General features: G+C 47.9%; 3 protein-coding genes and 1 long non-coding RNA gene across 4 annotated transcripts; 1 reads left to right on the forward strand and 3 right to left on the reverse strand.

Annotated features, from left to right (window-relative positions):
- Window positions 1-5,435: 5,435 nt before the first annotated feature.
- LOC120644762 lies at window positions 5,436-7,225 on the reverse strand. Its single transcript, XM_039921468.1, has 5 exons — window positions 6,947-7,225; window positions 6,325-6,849; window positions 6,035-6,238; window positions 5,812-5,935; window positions 5,436-5,717 (listed from the first exon to the last, which is right to left on the reverse strand). Exons 1-4 carry the CDS (start codon window positions 7,173-7,175, stop codon window positions 5,832-5,834), a joined length of 1,062 nt encoding a protein of 353 aa, XP_039777402.1. The 5' UTR covers window positions 7,176-7,225; the 3' UTR covers window positions 5,436-5,717; window positions 5,812-5,831.
- Window positions 7,226-10,072: 2,847 nt separating this feature from the next.
- On the reverse strand, window positions 10,073-11,491 carry LOC120646330. Its single transcript, XR_005664385.1, has 2 exons — window positions 11,230-11,491; window positions 10,073-10,636 (listed from the first exon to the last, which is right to left on the reverse strand). It is a non-coding gene; the product is annotated as an uncharacterized LOC120646330 (long non-coding RNA).
- Window positions 11,492-11,838: 347 nt separating this feature from the next.
- LOC120644763 (50S ribosomal protein L4-like) lies at window positions 11,839-16,020 on the forward strand. Its single transcript, XM_039921469.1, has 7 exons — window positions 11,839-12,053; window positions 13,182-13,299; window positions 13,623-13,771; window positions 13,906-14,013; window positions 14,113-14,232; window positions 15,268-15,441; window positions 15,561-16,020. Exons 1-7 carry the CDS (start codon window positions 11,940-11,942, stop codon window positions 15,660-15,662), a joined length of 885 nt encoding a protein of 294 aa, XP_039777403.1. The 5' UTR covers window positions 11,839-11,939; the 3' UTR covers window positions 15,663-16,020.
- Window positions 16,021-16,948: 928 nt separating this feature from the next.
- On the reverse strand, window positions 16,949-19,521 carry LOC120645777 (scarecrow-like protein 34). The gene has a single exon (XM_039922517.1). It carries the CDS (start codon window positions 19,416-19,418, stop codon window positions 17,298-17,300), a length of 2,121 nt encoding a protein of 706 aa, XP_039778451.1. The 5' UTR covers window positions 19,419-19,521; the 3' UTR covers window positions 16,949-17,297.
- Window positions 19,522-20,267: the final 746 nt, after the last annotated feature.

A 20,267-nucleotide genomic window follows, 5' to 3' on the forward strand; every position in this document is an offset into this window, starting at 1 on the left:
TTTTTTTTTGTTCTGAGTTTTATTTAACAGCGGGGTGAAATGAAAAAAAAAGGTAATCATGTTTAATTGGTGCACATGTCATGGGAGGATGGAGATGTCAGAATGGATTTCTGCAAGCATAAGATGCTGCACTGGTTTTGCATGCATCATGGAAGAAGGGAGGTAGTATCACCAAAAGCAAATTCCTCAGGCAAATTGAACATCTTCAGTGATCTCACAGAATAAAAACAGTGTAGCTGCTCTCCGGTTCTCGAAAAGTTGGGGTGGCACCTAGAAACACATGGTTAAGGCAGATTTACCATGCCCAATTGCTTTACAGCAAGACGGTGACACCAAGGAGATAGGATTGAGGGAAGGACACAGATTTTATTTGTGTTTAATTTGAAAGGGAGGGAGAGGTACATCTAGAGAGTGCGTGCATGCTAACAACAACATAATTGAGGTTTCTTGAGGGAGAACTTCATGTTAATGCAGGAGCAAGGACTGTCTAGCTAGCTACTAAAGTATTGAACCTAGGAGAGGGCAAGCAAACATGTCAAGAACGAGCACCTAATTGAGAGGAACCTGATTGATTAAAAGGTCCCCTTGGTCTTGGATTAACTAGTGCGTGAAGAGATAAAGGCAAGAGGAAATAATGGGAGGGAAAGATAAAAAAAGAAGAAGGCCGGGAAAGAGGCGAGAAGCAAGAACGAAGCGAAGAGAGAATGCGTGCTCAAAAGGTAGACGAGACAGACGCGCATGAAAAGAAGATCTTCGCAAGAGCAAAGCTTCAATTCGCCTCAAATTAAGTCAAGAAAAAAAGGCAGGACGAAGAACAAGAGCAGCAAAGCTCGCGGCTCTAGCTAGCATTTTCCGCTCTCTTACCCATGGCCGCGGCGAGGAGGACGGCGACGAGTAGCGCGGCGGCGCGGCGGCGGCCCAGGCCGCTCTCGGCGCCCATCGCCGCGGGAGAAGAAGGTCGAAGAGGTCGCGCGCGCGCGCTCTCGTCGGCCCAGCCGGCCGCGAGAACTGCAGCAACCACCGCGACGCGGCTTGGAGGCTGGCACGCGCAGCGCGAGCTGAGCTCCCGGCCGCCGGAAGCCCGACCGGAGAGGAGGCCCGGAGCTAGCTCCGCGCTCGCCGGCAATGGCGACAGCCGAGGATCGGGCACGCAGCAAGCCGGCCGCCGATGCTCCCGCAACGCTCCAAGCCGGCCGCAAGGGTGTGCGTGCGTGCGCGCGCGCGCGCCAGCTGCTAGCCTGCCACCACCGCGCGCGTCCGTCCGCCGCAGACTCACAGGCCTCACAGGCACCCGCACGCTTGCTTTCTTTTCAGAGAGAGAGAGAGATGTGATTGGGAGGAGGGAGGAAGAGAGAGGAGAGGCAGGCGATGGGTAGGGGGGCACGGCGGCCGGTGGCGACAGTGGCCGCTGTTGAGAGGAGCAGGGCGATGATGTATAGCGGAGAGCGAGCACGAGCATGTGTGTGTGTGCACAGCGCAATGTGACTTGTGATCGTATCGGCTACCTGCCCGGCTTGACCGAGCGGCCGGGGAGGGAGAAGCAAGCAAGGGAGGGAGTGCGCGCCACTCCCTCGTCGCCGGGTGATCAGGTCGCCAGGCTTACACAGGAGAATAGGTTACCGATCACTTGTACGTGTGCACCAACCAATCAACTCTAAAAGCTCACAATGAATAGAAAAATCAAAAGAATATCAAAATTCACCTATCATATAAAAAAGCCCTAGACTTCTATAAACCGGCACCACCCATCGTTTCACTATGCACATGGATCAGTTTCCTGTAGAGGTGACGACTTCCTCCTCCATCCGGTTGGCAAAAAAATAAAATAAAATAAAATTTTCAGACCTAGCTGTGCCATTTTAATTTATTGCTGCCTATTTATAAAAATCTTCAGAAACGTACGCCACGGACGGTCGTCCTAGACGGTGGCTTTACACGGTTGGCCGGCCCTGACGGCTGACGAGATCGATCGTTCACCTTTCGTTGAAACACATCGCTTCTTCCATTCCATCAGGGTAGGGGCTTAACATCCTAGTAGTACGTCCATAGCTATAGCTAGCCAGCTAGGCCAAGCATGCAAGGAAGCAGCAAGCACGTTCATGGACATGGGGCGCAGGCACGCAGCTAGCGAGCGATCGAGCTAAGTAGGTGACGCGTCACTCTTGAGCTGGACGTTGCATGCAACGGGCTTCGTCGAGGAGCGTATGTTTGGTTTGCTCCTAGAAGAGACTACAAGATACTTTGATCGTCCATTAGAAATGTTAAATAAAGACAGTTTACAAAATCAATTTCAGAACCCCTGTGTTAGGAATCTTGACGAATCTAATGAGGCCTTTGACCGTGCGATTCGAGGATGATTACTGTAGTATCATTGTAGCCAATCATCGATTAATTATCGTCATTACATTCGTCACGAAGAGTTACACCCATTTTCTGAAGAGGTTTTGCAAATAGATTTCATTTTATAGTTCATGCGGAGCCTATAAGAGACTTTCTAGAAGGGTTACCGTAGTAAACTATATACTGGTACTTAATACATATACATATATGCATACATATAAAGGTAGGTATCCACAGAATATAACCAGTCATGTGCAGTGTCCGTCGTGTGTGTACACGTACACACGAACGATGCTGATTTGACCAAGATGAAAGATATAGAATTGGAAGTTTTTTCTTTGAAATAATGTGCGCGAATTTCTTTGTTTTTTTTTTGAAACGAGTGTGTGCGTGCATTTTCAAGCCTTGTGTTTCTTTTTGGTCAATCATATTGGATTGCTGGGTCCTGCATGGATGCCGTGTACTGTCGTCGTTGCCCAAGCTGAATGATGATGATGCGCAGCGCACGGAATGGACGACGGGCAGGCAAAGGCATGTGAAAAGCGTGCCATGCATCATGCATGCATGCGTGCCTGCCTGCCTGCCTTTGAAGTTGTTTGAAGAGGCTTTACATGGTCAAGCTCCCAGTAACAACGTAGAGCTTGTTATGATTTGACCCATTATAACACATGTACAGTACATCTCCTTAATCTTTTTTTTGCGGGTAAAAGTACTTCTCCTTAATCTATTTACGTAGGTAAATACATGTACTATACCCCTGTACGTACTAATTGGTTCTAATTTTTTTATTTACTTATTTGCTATTTCCAGCTCCTCCGTGGCCGGCCTCCGGTAATAAATCAAACCTAGATATGGCCATTATCTACAAAAAAACCAAATAAAAATGTAATTATGTTTTGAAAATTATTCTCCATTATTACCAAATTAAAAATACAATCATGTTTTAAAAATTTATTCTCCGTGATTTCAAACTCATTAGCTCCGGTTTCATAGTCGCATAATTTATTCTACCTTTTCCATGAACGCACTGCTTCAATGATCAAGATCGCACGTATCCCCCCTTCGGCCCACGAATCCCCCTAATAAAACACAGCAAGGAAATGAACCACTAATAAAACCAATAACAACCAAACAAATTGTCAGAATCGAGTCGCAAATCTGAAACGAAAACCATCAGTGCAATGCAACTGCAGCAGCCAGCAGCTTCTCCTCTGCTCCTTCCCTCCGTCCTCTGCACCGCTGCACGCACGCACGCGCACCGCCGTTGCCTCTCTTCCCCCCGACACGCAGGCCCTCCGCCACCGGGCTGCTGCCGCCTGCACGAGCCTACGGGTCTACCTACCGTCTACGCATGGCGAGAGGAAGAAAGCGGAGAGGAGCGAGGAATGTAGGAGTTCTTTCTTTCCCAATCCCCGGCGGCCATGGACGCACACCGGCCGGCCGGCTCGATCTCTTTCCCCAGTTTTCCTTCACCGGCAGATCAGAGGGCCGGCCCTGCCTGCCACATGGGCGTGTGTTGCGTAGTAGGACTTTGATCCTAGTTTTGTTGGATCTCTGTGCTCACTGTTTTTCCTAGTTAGGGGCCCCATGGACACCCAGCCAGCCACGAGCCAGTTTGTTTCCGCTTCTCTCGGCCATGTCTAAATTATAACTAAACGAAAACTTTCTCGCTTAGCATAGCAAATCTCTAAAGCGGATTACCAAAGAAACGAAAATAAACGAGACGTTTGTTAGAATTATCGTTTATTTTTACTGGTAAACTGATTATAATTGAATACAAACCGAACCACGGTGGTTGGGCTTGGGCAACACATTGCATTGCGTTTGCCTCCTGCTGCGTGCTAGTGATGAGCTAGGGCTCGAGGTGCGTAGCTAGCTAGCCCACTGTAGCCGGCAACCATGGGCACTGTGATTAGTACGAGCCTTACTGATATAATGACTTGATCTGGTGCCTGACTGAGGTGACCGGACCGGGCAGTAGCCTTTGGGTAGCTTGGTGGATGAGGCTTGCACGGGAAAAAGGATTGCACATGTCATCGTAGTGGGAAAAAGGATGAACAGGGGTTGGATCCTTTTGGGTTGGAGTGTTCAATCAGGAGTGGTTTTGAGAGCCCGTTTCCCTGGGGAATACGTACGCTGAATGATGATGTGCGTCTTCTGCGTAATCTTAATTTGTGCGCGCGCTCAGTCAGATGCAGATGTCTTGTTGCTAATGGATGGATGGATTAGAGTGTGTGTGTGTGTGTGTTTTGTTTTGTGGAAAAGAGGGTGTGCAGCTGTGGACCATGGTCCATGCTGGATGACATGTGGGCAGCAGCTAGCATTATGCGTAGGACGTGTTTGGGGTTTGCGAATCATTCAGGTACGGATGACCTGGATCTAGATGTACTGATCACCCACTGATGAGGCAGATTCAGAGCTTTCCAATGAACACAGTACGTACATTGATCTTATTTTCCCCCACGCATTTTATTAATGTTTCTTTTTTATGATTTGGGGGGGGGGGGGCACGTAGACCTGTTGGCAACGAGCATTGTACGTGCGTCAGGCTGCCATGATACTGTATACAACTACGTACGTACGGCTCTGTACGCTGGACTCAGACGTGTCCGCATGGGCTGAGCGGAGCAGAGCATGGCGTGGTCAGAGCTGCGCCCCTGCTCACCGGACTCGGGGCAGCTGGGTGGCAGTATGTGGAAAGGGAATGGAGCCACAGGTCGGGGGCGGGGCGGGCGGCGGCGGGTGGGTGGGTCGACCGGCCTGGCCGGCCGTGCGGCGCTTTTGGGCTGGTCCCAGCTGCTCTCGGCTGGAGGGTGCAGCAGGCCGGCTGGTTGTTGCACCAGGGCTGAAGGCAGCGACTGGTTGATTTTTAATTCAAATTTTGGCACCCAAATAAGTGCGTGTTTTTTAATTCAAATTTGGGCACCAAATGGGTGCGTACTTACGCCAGATTTGATGTGCACACAACAGTTCGAACACGTCATTTTACATTATTACAACCATAACAACGAGCTCTGTAAATGACAGACATGTCAACGGGCTCTGTAAATGACAGACATGTCAACATGCAACAGCCATAGAACATGAAAGCGAAATTTTGGCGCCTACTTCTGGTGCAAAATTTGCACCCAAATTAGTTAGCAATCACCAGTTTTATCATCATGTATTCATACAACCGAATGAAGGTCAGCCAATTACCAAATTGCCAAGTGGTTGTGCATTATGCACTACAGTCACAAATCCAAACTTCATGAACCCCTCCGTACCAAAATAAGCCAACATACAGGCACATCCAACTTCATGAAACCGTAGGGACCAAAATAAACATTGTCCTGTGCTTCTCCTTCATTCCAGGTTCCACTGCAGATCATCTAAGCCTGGTTCACAAATTTGTCGGCACAAAAAAGAATCATACATTTGTTCATATTTTACCAACATCAAAATCCGAATCTTTTTTGTAAACTCACATACCCGAACCCCATTACTCCAAGTCAAGTAGTAATCCAATCACGGAGAGTTACCATGTCATCTTCCGCATTTGACTCAACCCACTGATTGGAATACTCACTTAGTGGAGGTACCAGCATCGGACCGACCGTCAATGACCGTGCATTCTCATCCCTTACAAAGTTATGCAGTGCAAAACATGACACAATAATTCCACATTGCTTCTCCGTAGGATAGTTTGGCATACCTTTCAACATTTGCCACTTATTTTTGGCGACCCCAAATGTCCTTTCAACCACATTAGGCAGTTTCGAATGATGGTAGTTGAACAACTCTTGCAAATGCTCAGGACCCCTATATTTGAACTCCTCCTTCCAGTATCTGTTGTGGCGATGCGGTCCCAAATACCCACGCTCTTTGGCATACCCTGAGTCCACCAAATAATATCTTCCTATGTACAGAAACCAAATGCACATGTTACTCAATTGCATTCGTACAACGACAAGTGTCTACTAGGTTTTCGTTAAGGAAACCAACCTGGTGGTGGGTGAGGGAATGTTCGAGCCGTCCACCCCTCCCTAAGCACTGCCATGTCGTGCACAGCTCCCGCCATCCCCACTCCAATAAATGTGAACCTCATGTCAAAGTCAACTACAGCTAAAACATTCTGGCTTGGCCAACCTTTCCTGTTGAGGTAATCATCATGTGACCTTCGAGAAACACACACAGGTACGTGTGTTCCATCTATAGCGCCTATGCATCCGTCGAACAAAGGTGAGTACGTCCGCAAAGCCGGATGCACTGTGATATAAGTCGGATCCTTTGGCATAATCACTGTATCTGCAAATGACACCATAGCACGCAACACTTCCCCGAACTTCTGGCTTACTGTTCCCAATGCCCTACGAAGTCTTTCTTTCACCTGTCGCATGCATTGCTTGTGCCCGCATGCCCATAGGAACATGCTTAAAGCCTCTATGGACCCGAACTCTCGAGTAGACTGCAGCCCATGGTTGACAACTAGAATTTTATGCAGCTTATGAAATGTCTCGCTGTTCATACCTACAAACAAACGAACCTAGATCAGAATAAGCTAAAATATCCCAAAAGTTTTTGAAGCTGGGATTACACCTAAATGCATTTGGGAAAGGATACTTACGGAAATTCTCATAGCATCTCCATGGGTCCCTCAAACTAGCTTCCACCCATTCTCGCCCAGTAGCCTCGTGCACTTCGAAGGCCACAGGTGCCGCTTGCATTTGGCTATCCATGGCCATTGCATTAGGATTTTCGGCCGCATATGCTGCCACAGTAGCAGCACAAGTGGCCAAATCCCAGAAAGTGTTGCTTGAATCACTTGAAGCATCACTTGCCCCTTCATCTGCCATTGGTTATGCCCCCCGATGCTGTTTTCTATCTCCGAGTTGTCCTTCACAAACCTGGAAACATCAAACTTCAATTAGTTCACCAATAAAACACCACAGTTATTTGCAAATGATGCGCAAAGAATTCTAATTGAGTATAAGTGTAAGAGACAAATGCAGCGATACATGAAATCAAGTTGAACAAAGTAAACAAACCAAATTCAGTAACTGCAACCAAGGTGAAGGAAGCTAAACTAGTCCAGATTGATAACATAAACAACAACATTACAAGCATTGTTCATCTGTCCCATAAAATACACTAAAACAACTGCAACTGTCAAGCCAACTGCTTGGCGATACACGATAGATGCTACTGTAGCTTTCCATGGGTCCACGTCCAGTCGATCCATTTAATGCGGTTCTCTGGGTCTTGCAAGCTCTTGAACAACGTACGACAAACCGACTTCCTGAATAGATCCATTGCTTTGAAGTGCAGCTCGGACCCCTCCTGAACACCGTCTTGTCTCAGTATTTCCATGCATTCGGCAACATCGATCTGCTCACGGGTACGATCACAAGCACTCCGTTCTCGTATGCATTCAGTTAGCTGCCTCATGTAGTCCTCTGTACTGCAACTCTTTTTCTTGGGTGGGCTGTCAACCTCTGTCTCCACGACCGCTCTTTTGTTTGACGGGCTAGCGGGTGCATCATTTGGGGGGGGGGGGGGGGTGACTGAATCTGCAATACCTCCGGCACACATGAATGATCCCCTGTCTTTGGGGGAACCGTACAGCTGGAGCAGCTGCTCTAGGTAAGGAGGTGGTGCACCAGGCGCCTGAGCGTCGTCATCTTGGGTATCCTGCATGGCAAAGATGGTTAGCAAACTTGGATGGGCCACATGCGAATTGTGGCACAGAACAAATGAGTTCTTATCTGAAGGCACTGCTAGAAAAATCAATATTAGTACCGGTCAGCAACCCCCCTTTAGTACTGGGTGGCTGACCGGTACCGACTGGCCGGTACCGGTCAAAACGCCCGGTACTAAAGTGGAAGTTTAGTACCGGTCGGTAATACGGACCGGTACTAAATGGTTTTTCACCCAAAAAATAAAGAAAAAAAATTGACAAACACCCGGGAGGCCCGCACACACCATTTTAGTATCGGCCGGTGTCTTGGGCCGGTACTAAAATGGCTCAGGGGATGGATTTTCTGCGCCGGAGGAGGGGGGGATGCGGACGGCCGGGCCAGAATCGGCCGGTATTTGGCCCACCGATCTTGTCATCTTGAAAGAGGAGGAAGAGAGGGGTGGGCTGGCCGGTTGACTCGTCTATTATGGAGAAGAGGCCGTGGAGGCCCGGAGGAAAAGTGGGTGGGCTGGGCGTGGGCCTACGACGGACCTTGACCGACCGGTCCTATAATAGATTGATTGATAGCATTTCGCAAAAAAAAAATTGATTGATAGCAGGTCCATGTGCATGTTCTTCCATCGTATGTATAGTCCCTTTTTCATATTTGGTCTTATGTTTATGGCCTTATACATGCACCGGTTTGTTCCCTGTGCATGTGACAGGTGACAACCATGGGGGGAAAGGATTTTCGAAGAAGAAAAAAAATAAGGTACCCCTACCGCTGCGCTTCGGTTAGTACCGGACACAATTTAGTCTGGTACTAAAGTTGTCATGGAGGCATTTTAATACTGGGTCCGAATTTGAAAGCCATTTTTGTGGTGCATCGGTGGGATGATAAGAAAAGCATATCTATCCAGTCACAAGTAATATATAGGTGGGATGGTAAGAAAACTACATGCAAGACTTTAGGTCGTGAGTTTGAATCCTCACAACCACACATGCACGTGAAAAATTCCTGAGGGTTTGTAAATTTTTTTCATTTTTCTAGATGGCAAATTTAGTATCGATCGCTGCGACCGGTACTAAACTGCCCTTGACTTAGTACCAGCCAGGTTGTACCACTCTACAACCGGTACTAGGCCCGTGTTCAGTTCCAAAATCCAAAATTCCAAAAAAAATTTCGGCACCCGCATGGAGACTTAAATCTAGACGAAATAAAAAACGCATTGCGACTGCTGTCTGTAAATGGCGAGACGAATCTAATGAACCTAATTAGGCTGTAATCAGACGCTAAATTGCTACAGTAATGCTATAGTAAACAACCTCTAATGACGGATTAATTATGCTCGTTAGATTCGTCTCGCGATTTACAGACGAGTTCTGCAATTATTTTTGTGATTAATTTATGTTTAGTACTTCAAATATAGAAAGATGCCTTTTCAAAATTTTTACAACGCGCAACCAAACGGGGCATAGAGCTCCATTTTTTACCGGTGTACATTAGCCTAGTTTTCTTTCTGTCTTAATAACATGGATAGATTCATGACTTTGAGTCCAAGCAGGTCCCTGCTGCTTCAGCCTTCGATCGGAAGGCTCTGTCATCCAAGGATCTGGATCTGTCACGGGACAACTCACTTCTGTGGGCAAAAATATCCCTTTTAAGTTCAGAGACTTTTTATTCACTGCACTTCTCGCTCTGCTGCTATGAAGCTCCACCTTGACCTCGTTGACAAGTTTGAGAGGAAGTTTTGTGACAAACCACAGAGGTGCGTTGCATTTCCGGCCCCGGCCGGAACTTCTCCAACGTACTCCTGCCAAGACCTCGCATCAGTACGACAACACGGATGTTACAGCTACACCCATTGATATATTTGTCGACCAAGAGTGGGTCGAATTATTCTTTTTTTAATGGGAATTTCATTCCAGTTTAGGACAATATTATTATAAGAGCACGAATGCGACCCCATTGTTGCTAGAGCAAAGGATGTAGGTCGAAATTCTGACGATAACACCATCTGAAGATTCAGAAACAATTCGATCAGACCATCTCAAGTTCTACCATCGCACACGACCTTTTTTTTTGAAGAAGGGTTGGATTTCATTATCATAATACTTTTACATCCATCCTCTTAAACAGGATTTCTTTTTTTATATTATCATTATCGAAGCAGGAGCACTCAGCCATCCTCGCCGCCGCCAACCGTTGTTGCTGTAGGCCGAGCCTTCTTCATCTCCCGCAATGAAGAACAACCTAGGATGAAACTCATGGCCAGAACCCAAATTTGACGAAAAGATCTTCAAAGCCCCATCAGTGGCCCACTAGAAGTATGCCATTTATCCGTTGAGCGTCCCGGGCAGTCCTTCCATTCACCAGGCTCAGTCGCTGGTCGTCTCACCGGCACCACCTAGTCGACAAGCAGCAATCCCGCAAGGGGAACTGAAGAACACCAGCTTGAACACACAAGCAGTGGAGAGCAAACCTCACAAAAAAAGTCACAGATGACAATGTGGCCATCTGAAACACTTCAGAGGGATAAAACAATCCCTCGACCTCTAGCAGCAATATTGGTGGTTGCAAACCTGGCGATATACCTAGGACAAATCGGGTGCAGATAAGATCACAGCGGATTCGAGCACCTACGCAAAAGAAAACATTCAAGAAAGCATCGTCAATGTTGAACCCTCCCCATAAAACACCTTCCTGTCCAAGACGCCCCACATCCACGGCCAAACTCTGATCATCACCAACAAAGTCACCACAAAAATCATGGAGGAAGCAAAAGATTCCCGACGATCGCATTGAGAAGAAATCCAACCCAAATTCCAGAGCAACTAACCTCTCCGGCTCACGGAACACCGTGGAGGAAATCACAATGGGAAAAAACCAAACTACCCCTAAATCTACGGTATTAGGTAGTATATACAACTGGTCAATTCCCGAGCTTTCCATCGTCTCCGACGCCGAGGGTTGCCGGAGGAGAAGTGAAACCGAGGGAATTGGCCTCGGGCTCAGAATCGCCGCTCTTCTTTCATGTAGCACAGGAACGGGAATACGAGATGTTTCTAGGCTCTCAGCAGCCCTGTCTGGGGGAGCTGCAGCTTCTCCAAAAGCTCTACTTGGAAAAGCTCCACTTGCTTCCCTAGAAAGCTGCTTTGGAGAAAAAACTAACTATATCTATTTGGGGGAACTTATCAAAAGCTTGAGCCATTAGGAGGGAGGAAGCTCTCACCGGCCCCGAGCCCCGGCCGCGCCGCCCAAGGGAGCTCGCCCCCGCCGGCCCCGAGCAGCGGCTGTCTCCGTCCAGGGGAGGGAGGACGCGACAGGCGGCAGATGAGGGAGGGCAGGTGACAGGCGGTGACGGTGGCAGGCGAGGGAGGATGCAACGGATGCGCAGACGAAAGAGGACACGACGGCCGCAACGACAACGACAGGTGAGGTGCAGCAACGTCAGCACACGACGGCGACAACTGCGTGGAGGAGAAGAGATGGGAAAGAAAATAACAGTTCGTTTGCAGAAGCTCGGGAAGCTGCGAGAGAGGAGCTTTTCGTTTTAGTGTAAAATGAGCTTTCTCAACTTTTGCTTCTAGGAGTAGCAGACTCTGTTTGGGGGGGGCTTTTGTCTTTTGGAGCAAAAGTTTTTTTTTGATAACTTTTGGAGCAAAAGTTGAGAAAACTCATTTTACAATCGAAAAGCTACCAACGCTCACGCGACCTGTTGTGGGCTCACGTGCGGGCTCTCGCTGAAAGCCTACGAGCCCACGCGCTCGCCGACGGGCCGGCCCAGATCGCTTGCAACTGCGGCACTAAGCCCATTCTCTCGCGGGGGGAAGAGAGCCCACGCAGATAGGTGGCCGTTCCTTTCCGCGGTCTCTTCCGCCGCCGCCTCGCCCTCCCTCCGCGCACCTCCGGCCGCCGCCGCCTCCCTCTCCTTCTCTCCCGATGCGGGCCCTCGCTCGCGCCGCGTCGCTGCTCCGCCGCGCCGCCGCGGGGACGGGGCCGGCTCCCGTGGCGCCGTGCCACCCGCTGCCCGGCGCGGGGCCGAGCCTCGCCAAGGTCCGGATCCCCCACTTCCCCTCCCCTCCCCTCCCCTCCCCTCCCCTCCGCTCCCGCTCTCCGTTCCTAGGTGAGGGCGGTGCCCCGGTGGCTGGCTCATAACGACGGTGCTGGCGCTACGACGGCAGCTGGTTCCGGTCCGCGTCTGGTTGCCGCCGCCGCGGTAGGGTTTACGGGTGGGTTAGGAGAAAGGGTTGAGGAGCTGCTACTCTTGCGTTTGGGTCCTCGTGCCGTGTAGGATGGGGAATGGACCTGTTTTGGGGTAGAGCTGTGGCTTAGGTGCCGCTTCTCTGAATCCTGATTCGTATTTCGACTTGAAATATAGTGTGTGATTTAGCAAACATCTGATGAAGCTGGGGACCATTTCACTCGACTGCAGTTCGGTTTACTTGTGGTCCACTCTGGTTGGCATGTCCAGGGATTACTCCATTCCCAAAGTTCCTGAGGGTGGTGCAAAATTAAGTCATGTTTCAGCAATTACTGTTGGTAGCAGCAACTGTGCTCGGGTTAGGAAGGGGTGCATCGAGTAGATTTCATTGTTTGAAAATTGAGATGTCATCTCTGAATCTTCCTTAGGTGAGAAAACATACTAGTGCAGTTACATTGTGTTAGTTGTGGTTCTGGGTGTTGATTCAGTTGGGCCTTAGTCCAATTGCCTCTGTCTGTTTATTCTGTTCTTGGTGCCGCTGGTGCTGTGATTCTGCCTGCTTACCTTAGGCTGCATTCAGTTACTGCTCAATGAGGGTTTGAAATGATCCTTGAAACTCAGGCTTGACATTTGCCCATAAATGCACTGCAAAGGCTATATCTATGACCTGCTCTGGTCTACTGGAGCATTTTCCTTTTGATTTTTTATATTTTGGTTGACAATAATTGATTTATTGTGTTTCCTAGGTAAGATAGGTATACCTTAGAGGATAGCGTCAATTATATGCATCCTGCTAACAATTTGGGTTGTCAATATTTCAACAAAGAAATTTCTCTTGTTGCGAATATTTGGCTTATTATCCACTCATCTGTTAAGAAGACAATTTTTTGCATCTCGCCCTTTTGAAGTGTGTTTTGCTATATTTGATTGCACATGATTTTAGCATTGACTTTTCTTTTAACTTTGTGTTTCATTTCCAGAATTTTCCAGCTTCCTGTTTCAATGGGTATTCTACTCTTTTGGCTCCAGCAAACGAAGTCCTGATTCCACCAGAACTTCTATCCAGCAAGACTGTTTGGACACCAGACCGCGAACTTGGTACTTTCTCCCCCTATTGACCAGTTGCAAGGCACCATCTTAATGCCATTTCTGAGGAAATTAATCTTCTCAACTTTCCTTTTAACTAGAATTGGTTTATTCCGTGACTGCTTATCTTATTTTTGGCTAACTACAGCTTTGCTAGCTGTTTATCTACCCTGATCAAAATTTGACATTAATGTAATTTGACCTCACTTCTGCAGTATTACAGTTTCTTCTTTATTATGTTCCGATGAAAAAACATAGGATCTCTGAGCTGCTGATTTTCTTTTGAACTAAGCATATGCTTAATTTTGGCTACCTGATTTCTTATAATATTGCAGGGCAGTATGAAGACCTGGTAGCTAGGGTGACAAACTTCCATAATGAGGACAAGGGCTTCATGGTTTTGGATGGTGACGTTTTTGATGTTCCAATTAGGAAAGATATAGTTCATCGAGTTGTAAGGTGGCAGCTTGCTAAAAGACAGCAGGTGCACCCATAGGATCTCTTGTTGTTTTTATTTGGCCCTGACTTTGAACCTTGACTCTTGGAGATCTACAGTATCATCTTGATGAAATAACAGTTCTATGTTCTGATAAATTGGATGCACCTTTGTCTTTGCAGGGGACACACTCAACTAAAACTATCAGTGAAGTCAGTGGCACAGGAAGAAAGCCTTACAAACAAAAAGGAACTGGAAGAGCACGGCATGGAACACTACGTGGTCCTCAGGCTAGTTATTATTACTGAATTATACATCATTCTTATTGAGGTTGTTAGAAACATCGCATCCAGTTTGGAGTTCAGTCAACTAAACTAAGAATGTAACAGTTTCGTGGTGGTGCGACCATGCATGGGCCTAAACCACGAAGCCATGCAATCAAGCTGCAAAAGAAAGTACGGCGGCTGGGGCTCAAGATTGCCCTGTCTGCTCGCACTGCAGAGGGGAAGGTATTTGCTAACATACTAAATATATATGTGCTTCAATATGGTCACTTTTGGTTAACAGCTATATTATATTACAAAATTATTATAGACAAGCCAGTTGCTATATTTAATGGTTTAATAGTGTGCTCTGGGAAGAAATATGCTTATTATTTAGACATACACAAGACTTTGTTCCAATGTTTTCACATGATGAACTTTGTAATGACATTGGCATAATTGAAGAACTGTTTTGCATATCCCGACTTTCTAGATCCTCTTTAAGGATTACAGGCTAAGTGGCCAGCCACACGTCTACTTATCTGACAAATATGAGCTTGGTTCCATGATACATGGTGCCGATCCCCTGTGTGTGTCCTAATGTCCTTGCATCATATTTAAGCTTTGTAGTTATGCATGAATATGCTGTTGTTTCAGATGGCCATTTTAATGATATTATTATTGACTTAAATTATTAGGGTCATGTTTGGACAACAGGTTGAATTTTTAGTTGCCAGATTTTACTCTGAACTGACATTGTTGCCCCATCTCCCTGAAATATATTGTAGTTAACTGAAATCTGTTAAATAATATGACAATAAATGTCTATTTTACGCAATGTTTTCTGGTGTGGCTCTTATAATTTTCTTCCATGCTATTAAAATTTATGCAGTAAAATTTGGCTGTTCCATAGCTTTTGGTTTTTGAGGACTTGTATTACTGTCAACTTAAATTACTGTTATCATGTTCGCACAAAAAGCTGAATCATTAGTTACCAGATGTAACTAGAAACTGACATCTTTACCCTGCTTTCCTGAAAGTAAACTGAAATATGTGAAGCAATATGAGTATATGACAATACATGTTTGTTTGCAATGTTTTCCGGTGTGGTTATACTTTTAGCTTACAAACATTCAGAGCACTCCTAAGTCCTAACCTTTTCTGTCCTTCGTGTGAATACTTGTATAACAAAATGTCTGTACCTCAAGTCCTTAACAGATGTATTCAATTTTGCTATCAGAATGTTTGCTTTAAATTTACTGGTCCTTGATCTTTGTATAGCTCTTGATTTTTGAGGACTTGGAAGTTCCTAACCACAAGACAAAAAACATTGTGCAATACATACGCCAGATGGATGATTCAAAGAAGGTTTTATTGGTGGATGGAGATGATATTGATAAGAAGCTAAAGCTGGCTACTCAAAACCTTCACTATGTGAATGTTCTTCCTTCGATTGTAAGCTTCATAATTTCACTACTTGAGTGTTTGAGTAATCAAAATTAGTGCTTTCTGCTGGGTATGTCTTTTGGGGCTCAAGGAGCATTGCACTGATGTTTCTATACCATGAAATGCAGGGCCTCAACGTTTACAGTATCCTCCAGCATGACACCCTTGTAATGACTCGAGCAGCAATCAATAGAATTGTCGAGCGGATGCACACCCCGATCAACCGCTAGCAAGAAGAGATTCCAGTCAGACCATTATTTCTTACCGACAGCAACTGCAATTTAATCCCTGGAGCTAGGTGCTTTCCAGTTACCTCGGAGCTGACTTGAAGCACCAAACACAACCGTTTTTTGTGTTAAAATGGTCCGTTTAATTTTGATGTGCAAGGATATTAGGATTTGCAATAAAGTTAGCGTTGACAGATTGGGGATGTTGTTGCTAGATTGTGGATGGACCGTAAGCTTCTTTCACGGTCTATTATGCTGTCCTAGTTTTGTAATTCCGAAAACAAGTAGATTGCGATTACATTTGGTTTGTGAAGCGCACGAGGCTTGCTTGAACTTTTCTATTACATTCTCTTTGCTGGTCTCACCTTCCTCTCCTTTCAAATGAGCCGTGGAAACTTAACTCGATGTGATTTATGGTTTCCAAGTGGAGTTTTGTTGATTCAATGACAGATCGTACCCTGTATTCATCAAATGAATTTATAAGACATTCAAGCAGACATACATGGAGCAAAGCCTGAGTGTAAATTCATAATACTCTCTTGTTTTCTAAATTCTAATATATTTTAACAAGTAGGGCCAAAGTCCCTTCTATTCACTGGTGAAGCTGTTCTTAGTAATGTTTGGTACAAGCTTCATCAGAAGCTGCTGCAGAAGTCAGTGAATTAGCTGAAACAAACGGCACATAGTGTGCTCTACAACACTTTACACAACTACTGGCATCCTTGTCTGCTTGCTGGCCGATCAAGGGAAACTCGATGACTGTCATGCCCTAACAAGATCCCTCCTACTAGTGCTTTGATGGTCTTTTTGCTAGTTTCCCGGGAACTGGTCGCTCTGCACAGGCACTCAGCTATCATGTGCTAGTAAACTAGTCATCTCCATATCCTGCTCGGAAGAGGGTTCAACTATTTTCGTACAAGGCTCCATCCTCCGGTTTCCATAGAAGGCGTGCGGGAGATGCGTCATTTTGAGTTTCACGTTAAGTGCTCAATGTTGGCATGATTCTGTGTCATAAACACACTATCCTTTGGTAGTGTAATAGTAAAGTATTGCTCCGTGATTCTTGTAACATGAGAATGTGAGACAATTGGAATACGGACAAATCAATTAGAATCCGAATCCTAATCGGAACCCGGAAAAATCAATCCGAATCCCAGAACCCGGACAATCAATACATCTCCTATTAAAAAGTTCCCCCCATCAGCATATGCGAAATAAGGAGTTCAGAATACAACAATTATGGGGGAGGAACATAGAGTACAGAAACAGAAGCAAAAAAAAAAAAGGAGTTCAGTTTTGCAAAGCTACATAATAATACAGTCATATGCTAAAATAAAAAAAAAAACAGGACTTGAGTTTGTTGCACATTTACACAAGCTCTGCCCCAACAAGCAGAGAACCATATCTACGACCCTATGCAGCTATAAGCAGCAGCAAGGACACCTAAAGCATAACGATCTACTTTACATTGCAAGACATTATGCTGTCATGTCAGTACTACTTATAAGTTTCATCTCGTGCTGAACGACAGCATCATGCTGCATACATGAAGTTAGATTTGTAAACAGAAACCATTATCTCTGTAAAAGTAGAAACCAGTGGAGAAAAGCTGAGAGCCTCTCTAATAATGTTCTGAGATTACATAGCATCATCTGCAACCCATGTGGACATGGCATAGAGTACGCGCCCCTTCCACCCCTCCAGGAGCCAGTGGTGATCCACATCAATGGCGAAATCCTTGTGGTACTGCTCCCTGACCATCTCCCTCACGTCCCTGACAATGTCCGGATCCAACGGCAGCTGCTTCAGCCCAGCTCTCTGGCTCCTCGCCTGCCACTGCTTGTACGTCTCGGGGCGCTCCACCCTGTCGGAGCCCTCGCAGGCGACGGCGTTGAGGGCACACGGCCTGAAGAGGCCCCGCTCAACCAGGAGGCGCTGGTGGCTGTCCCGCGGGGCTGTGGCGTCCAGCATGTCAAACATGGCAGAGTAGTAGAACAGTGCCTCGCGGAACCGTGTCAGAAAGAAGGAGGCGCCGGACAAGACGTTCGTCGTGAAGAGGATGAACATGTCCGGCCGCATCTTCCGGATGTTGCCGAGGACGATGTCCCTGGGGCTCGGGCTGTCGATGTCGGCCCCCTCGTCCATCAAATTCTGAAAGCGGACACTGTTGACGATGAGCACCTCATCGCGGTCGATGTCGAGATCGTCCGCACCGATGGTCTCCCACTTGGCTGCGATGCCACGGAACTTGAATGCCACTCCAAACTGACGAGCGCAGTTGCTGAGGCGGCGCCCGGTCGCCTCGATCTGAGCGGCTGGGCGGAAGCCGGGCTGGGGGAGGTCGATGCCGGTGATCCTCACCTCCGGCGGCCCGCCCTCCCGGTTCGCCAAACAGCGCAGCAGAGTTGGCCACTGGAAGCCGTAGCTCACGCCGTAATCCACAATGTGCAGCTTCTTCCTCCCCGCGGCGGCGTTGCAGATGGCCGCGATGGAGAACTTGAATGCCACCATCTCGAAGCAGCAGGCTGCCAGGTACAGCCAGCAGGCCTTGAGGTACTCCGTGACCGGGACGCGCTCCGCCACTGTCGACGCGTACAGCTGGCTCCCTGACCCTGCCAGCCGCGCCTCCAGCCCCTCCGCGAAAACATGCGCCAGCCTCTGCGTGGCGTCTCCCCTCGGCGAGGAGTGCTGCCTGATCTGCCGGAGCAGCTCGGCGGCGCCCCGGCGGTTGTCCGTGGCCACGGCCTGTGCGCAGTGGATGAGCAAGGTGCTCAGGTCCACCGCCTCGTTTCTGCTCCGGCTTCCCTTCCCTTTGCCCTTCATGCCCTTCTTCTTCTTCTCCTTCTTCTTCTTGGTGTCCTCGCTGCTGCCCATGGTGATACGCAGGGACTCCATTTCTTTGAGGCACAAGTCATATGCGTTGACGATCATTTCATCGACAACCTCGCCGGTTTCCTCGGGCTCGGGCACCATCAGCTTGCTCTTCCTGCACGTCTCGGCCTCCAAGTCATCATAGTCATCCCAGTTATGCGTCTTCTTGCGGCCGCCGCCATTGGTCTCCTTCACTTGGTCGACGAGAAGGGCGCTGTTGGTGGGCAACAACTTGTTGGCCTCCTCCTTGCCCTTGAGGAACGCCTGGTTCAGAATGTCCTTGTTGTTGCCGCTGAAGAAAGCCGAGGCCAGCACGGTTTGGTCTTGGTCACCGTCGCTGCTCTTCTTCCTCCGCCCCTCCTCATCGGCATCATCCAACAAGGCCCAACTCTGCACGCCGTCGTGCTGCTCCAGCCCCGCGGTGGCATGCGGCGCGGGCTGGAGGAGATGCGGAAGCTGGATCGGGTCGTCAGGGGACGATGGCGAGAGGGTCGCGGTGGAGCCAGAGGAGGTGCTGTTGGTGGCGGCGTCGGAGAGGATGTCAGCGAAGGGCTGCTGAGCTTGGAGTAGCGCTGGGTGCTCGGGGTACTGGTAGAAGAACTGGTCGCCGATGTCCTCCTCCATGAGCATCCGCGAGATGAAAGGGAGGATGAGGTCGTCGGAGGAGACCGGGTCCTCGGTTCCATCGGGGCGGGGCGTCGGAGGCAGGTCGAGGAAGACGGACGGCGAGAAGGGCTCGGGATCAGCCAAGAGGCCCTCGCCCTCCGCCATGGCTGCTGTGTGTGGTTGGACCGGCGATGAGCTCTGTACTAGTATTTGTGGATGGGGTGGGTGGGTAAGCTTTCTTGGTTCATTTGACAATCTACAAACGGAAGATGGGGCGAACATTCACAAGTCAACCAAGGAAAGTTCGGAGATGTCCATCTGCAAGTATAAAAAATGAATGAGTGCGCTTCTTTCTACAGTGGATGGATGGAGCCATCAGCCATGGCAAGGCTCGGACCCTTCTCTGTTCCTTACCTCCTCAAACTCGAGCAGACGACGACTTCTCCAGCAATCTGCCTTGCGTCTGCAAGTTTTCTTCAATGATAAGTATTATCTCGGTCATATATGCAGAATAATTGTCAACTCTAATGGCCAAAATTTGTAGTACCACCTACAAGTAGAGGTCAGGCTGACATGTGTTGGGGATTGGACTTTCGGGAACGCGTCCGGAGGTTAATCCCAGACTCGAAAACATTTTCTAACCTGTCTGTAGGACCCCGGTGTTGGAGAACAAGAGTGCCCGAAGGATAATTGGCACCTCCCAAGACCTGCGAAGAATCAAGAAGCTCACCTTCGGGTGGCCGAAGGTGACGAATGGTCACTCAGAAGCACAAGTTTGAAGATCAAGACCTGCGATGAATGAAGGAGCTCACCTTTGGGTGGCCGAAGGTGGCGGCTGATCACTCAGAAGCACAAGCTTGAGAACCAGGACCTGCGAAGGATCCCAGCACCCGAAGAATATTGGGGACAGAGTGCAACCCAAACGAAGGACATCAGGACCTTCGTCGGTAGTGGGCATGTGTGTAAAACGTGAATATGTTAGAATGTCGGATTTGTGCACCTCTCACCTTGTAATTTTACCCTGAAATCGCTTGTAAGTGAGCTGTAAATGAATTGGAAGGGGGCAGTTTAGGAAAGTCTAGCCTATAAATAGTCCCCTCTCTCCACAGTGTACGCGGTTGAATTTTCTGG

This window comes from Panicum virgatum, chromosome 8K (genome assembly GCF_016808335.1).
Source record: "Panicum virgatum strain AP13 chromosome 8K, P.virgatum_v5, whole genome shotgun sequence".
NCBI lineage: Eukaryota > Viridiplantae > Streptophyta > Magnoliopsida > Poales > Poaceae > Panicum > Panicum virgatum.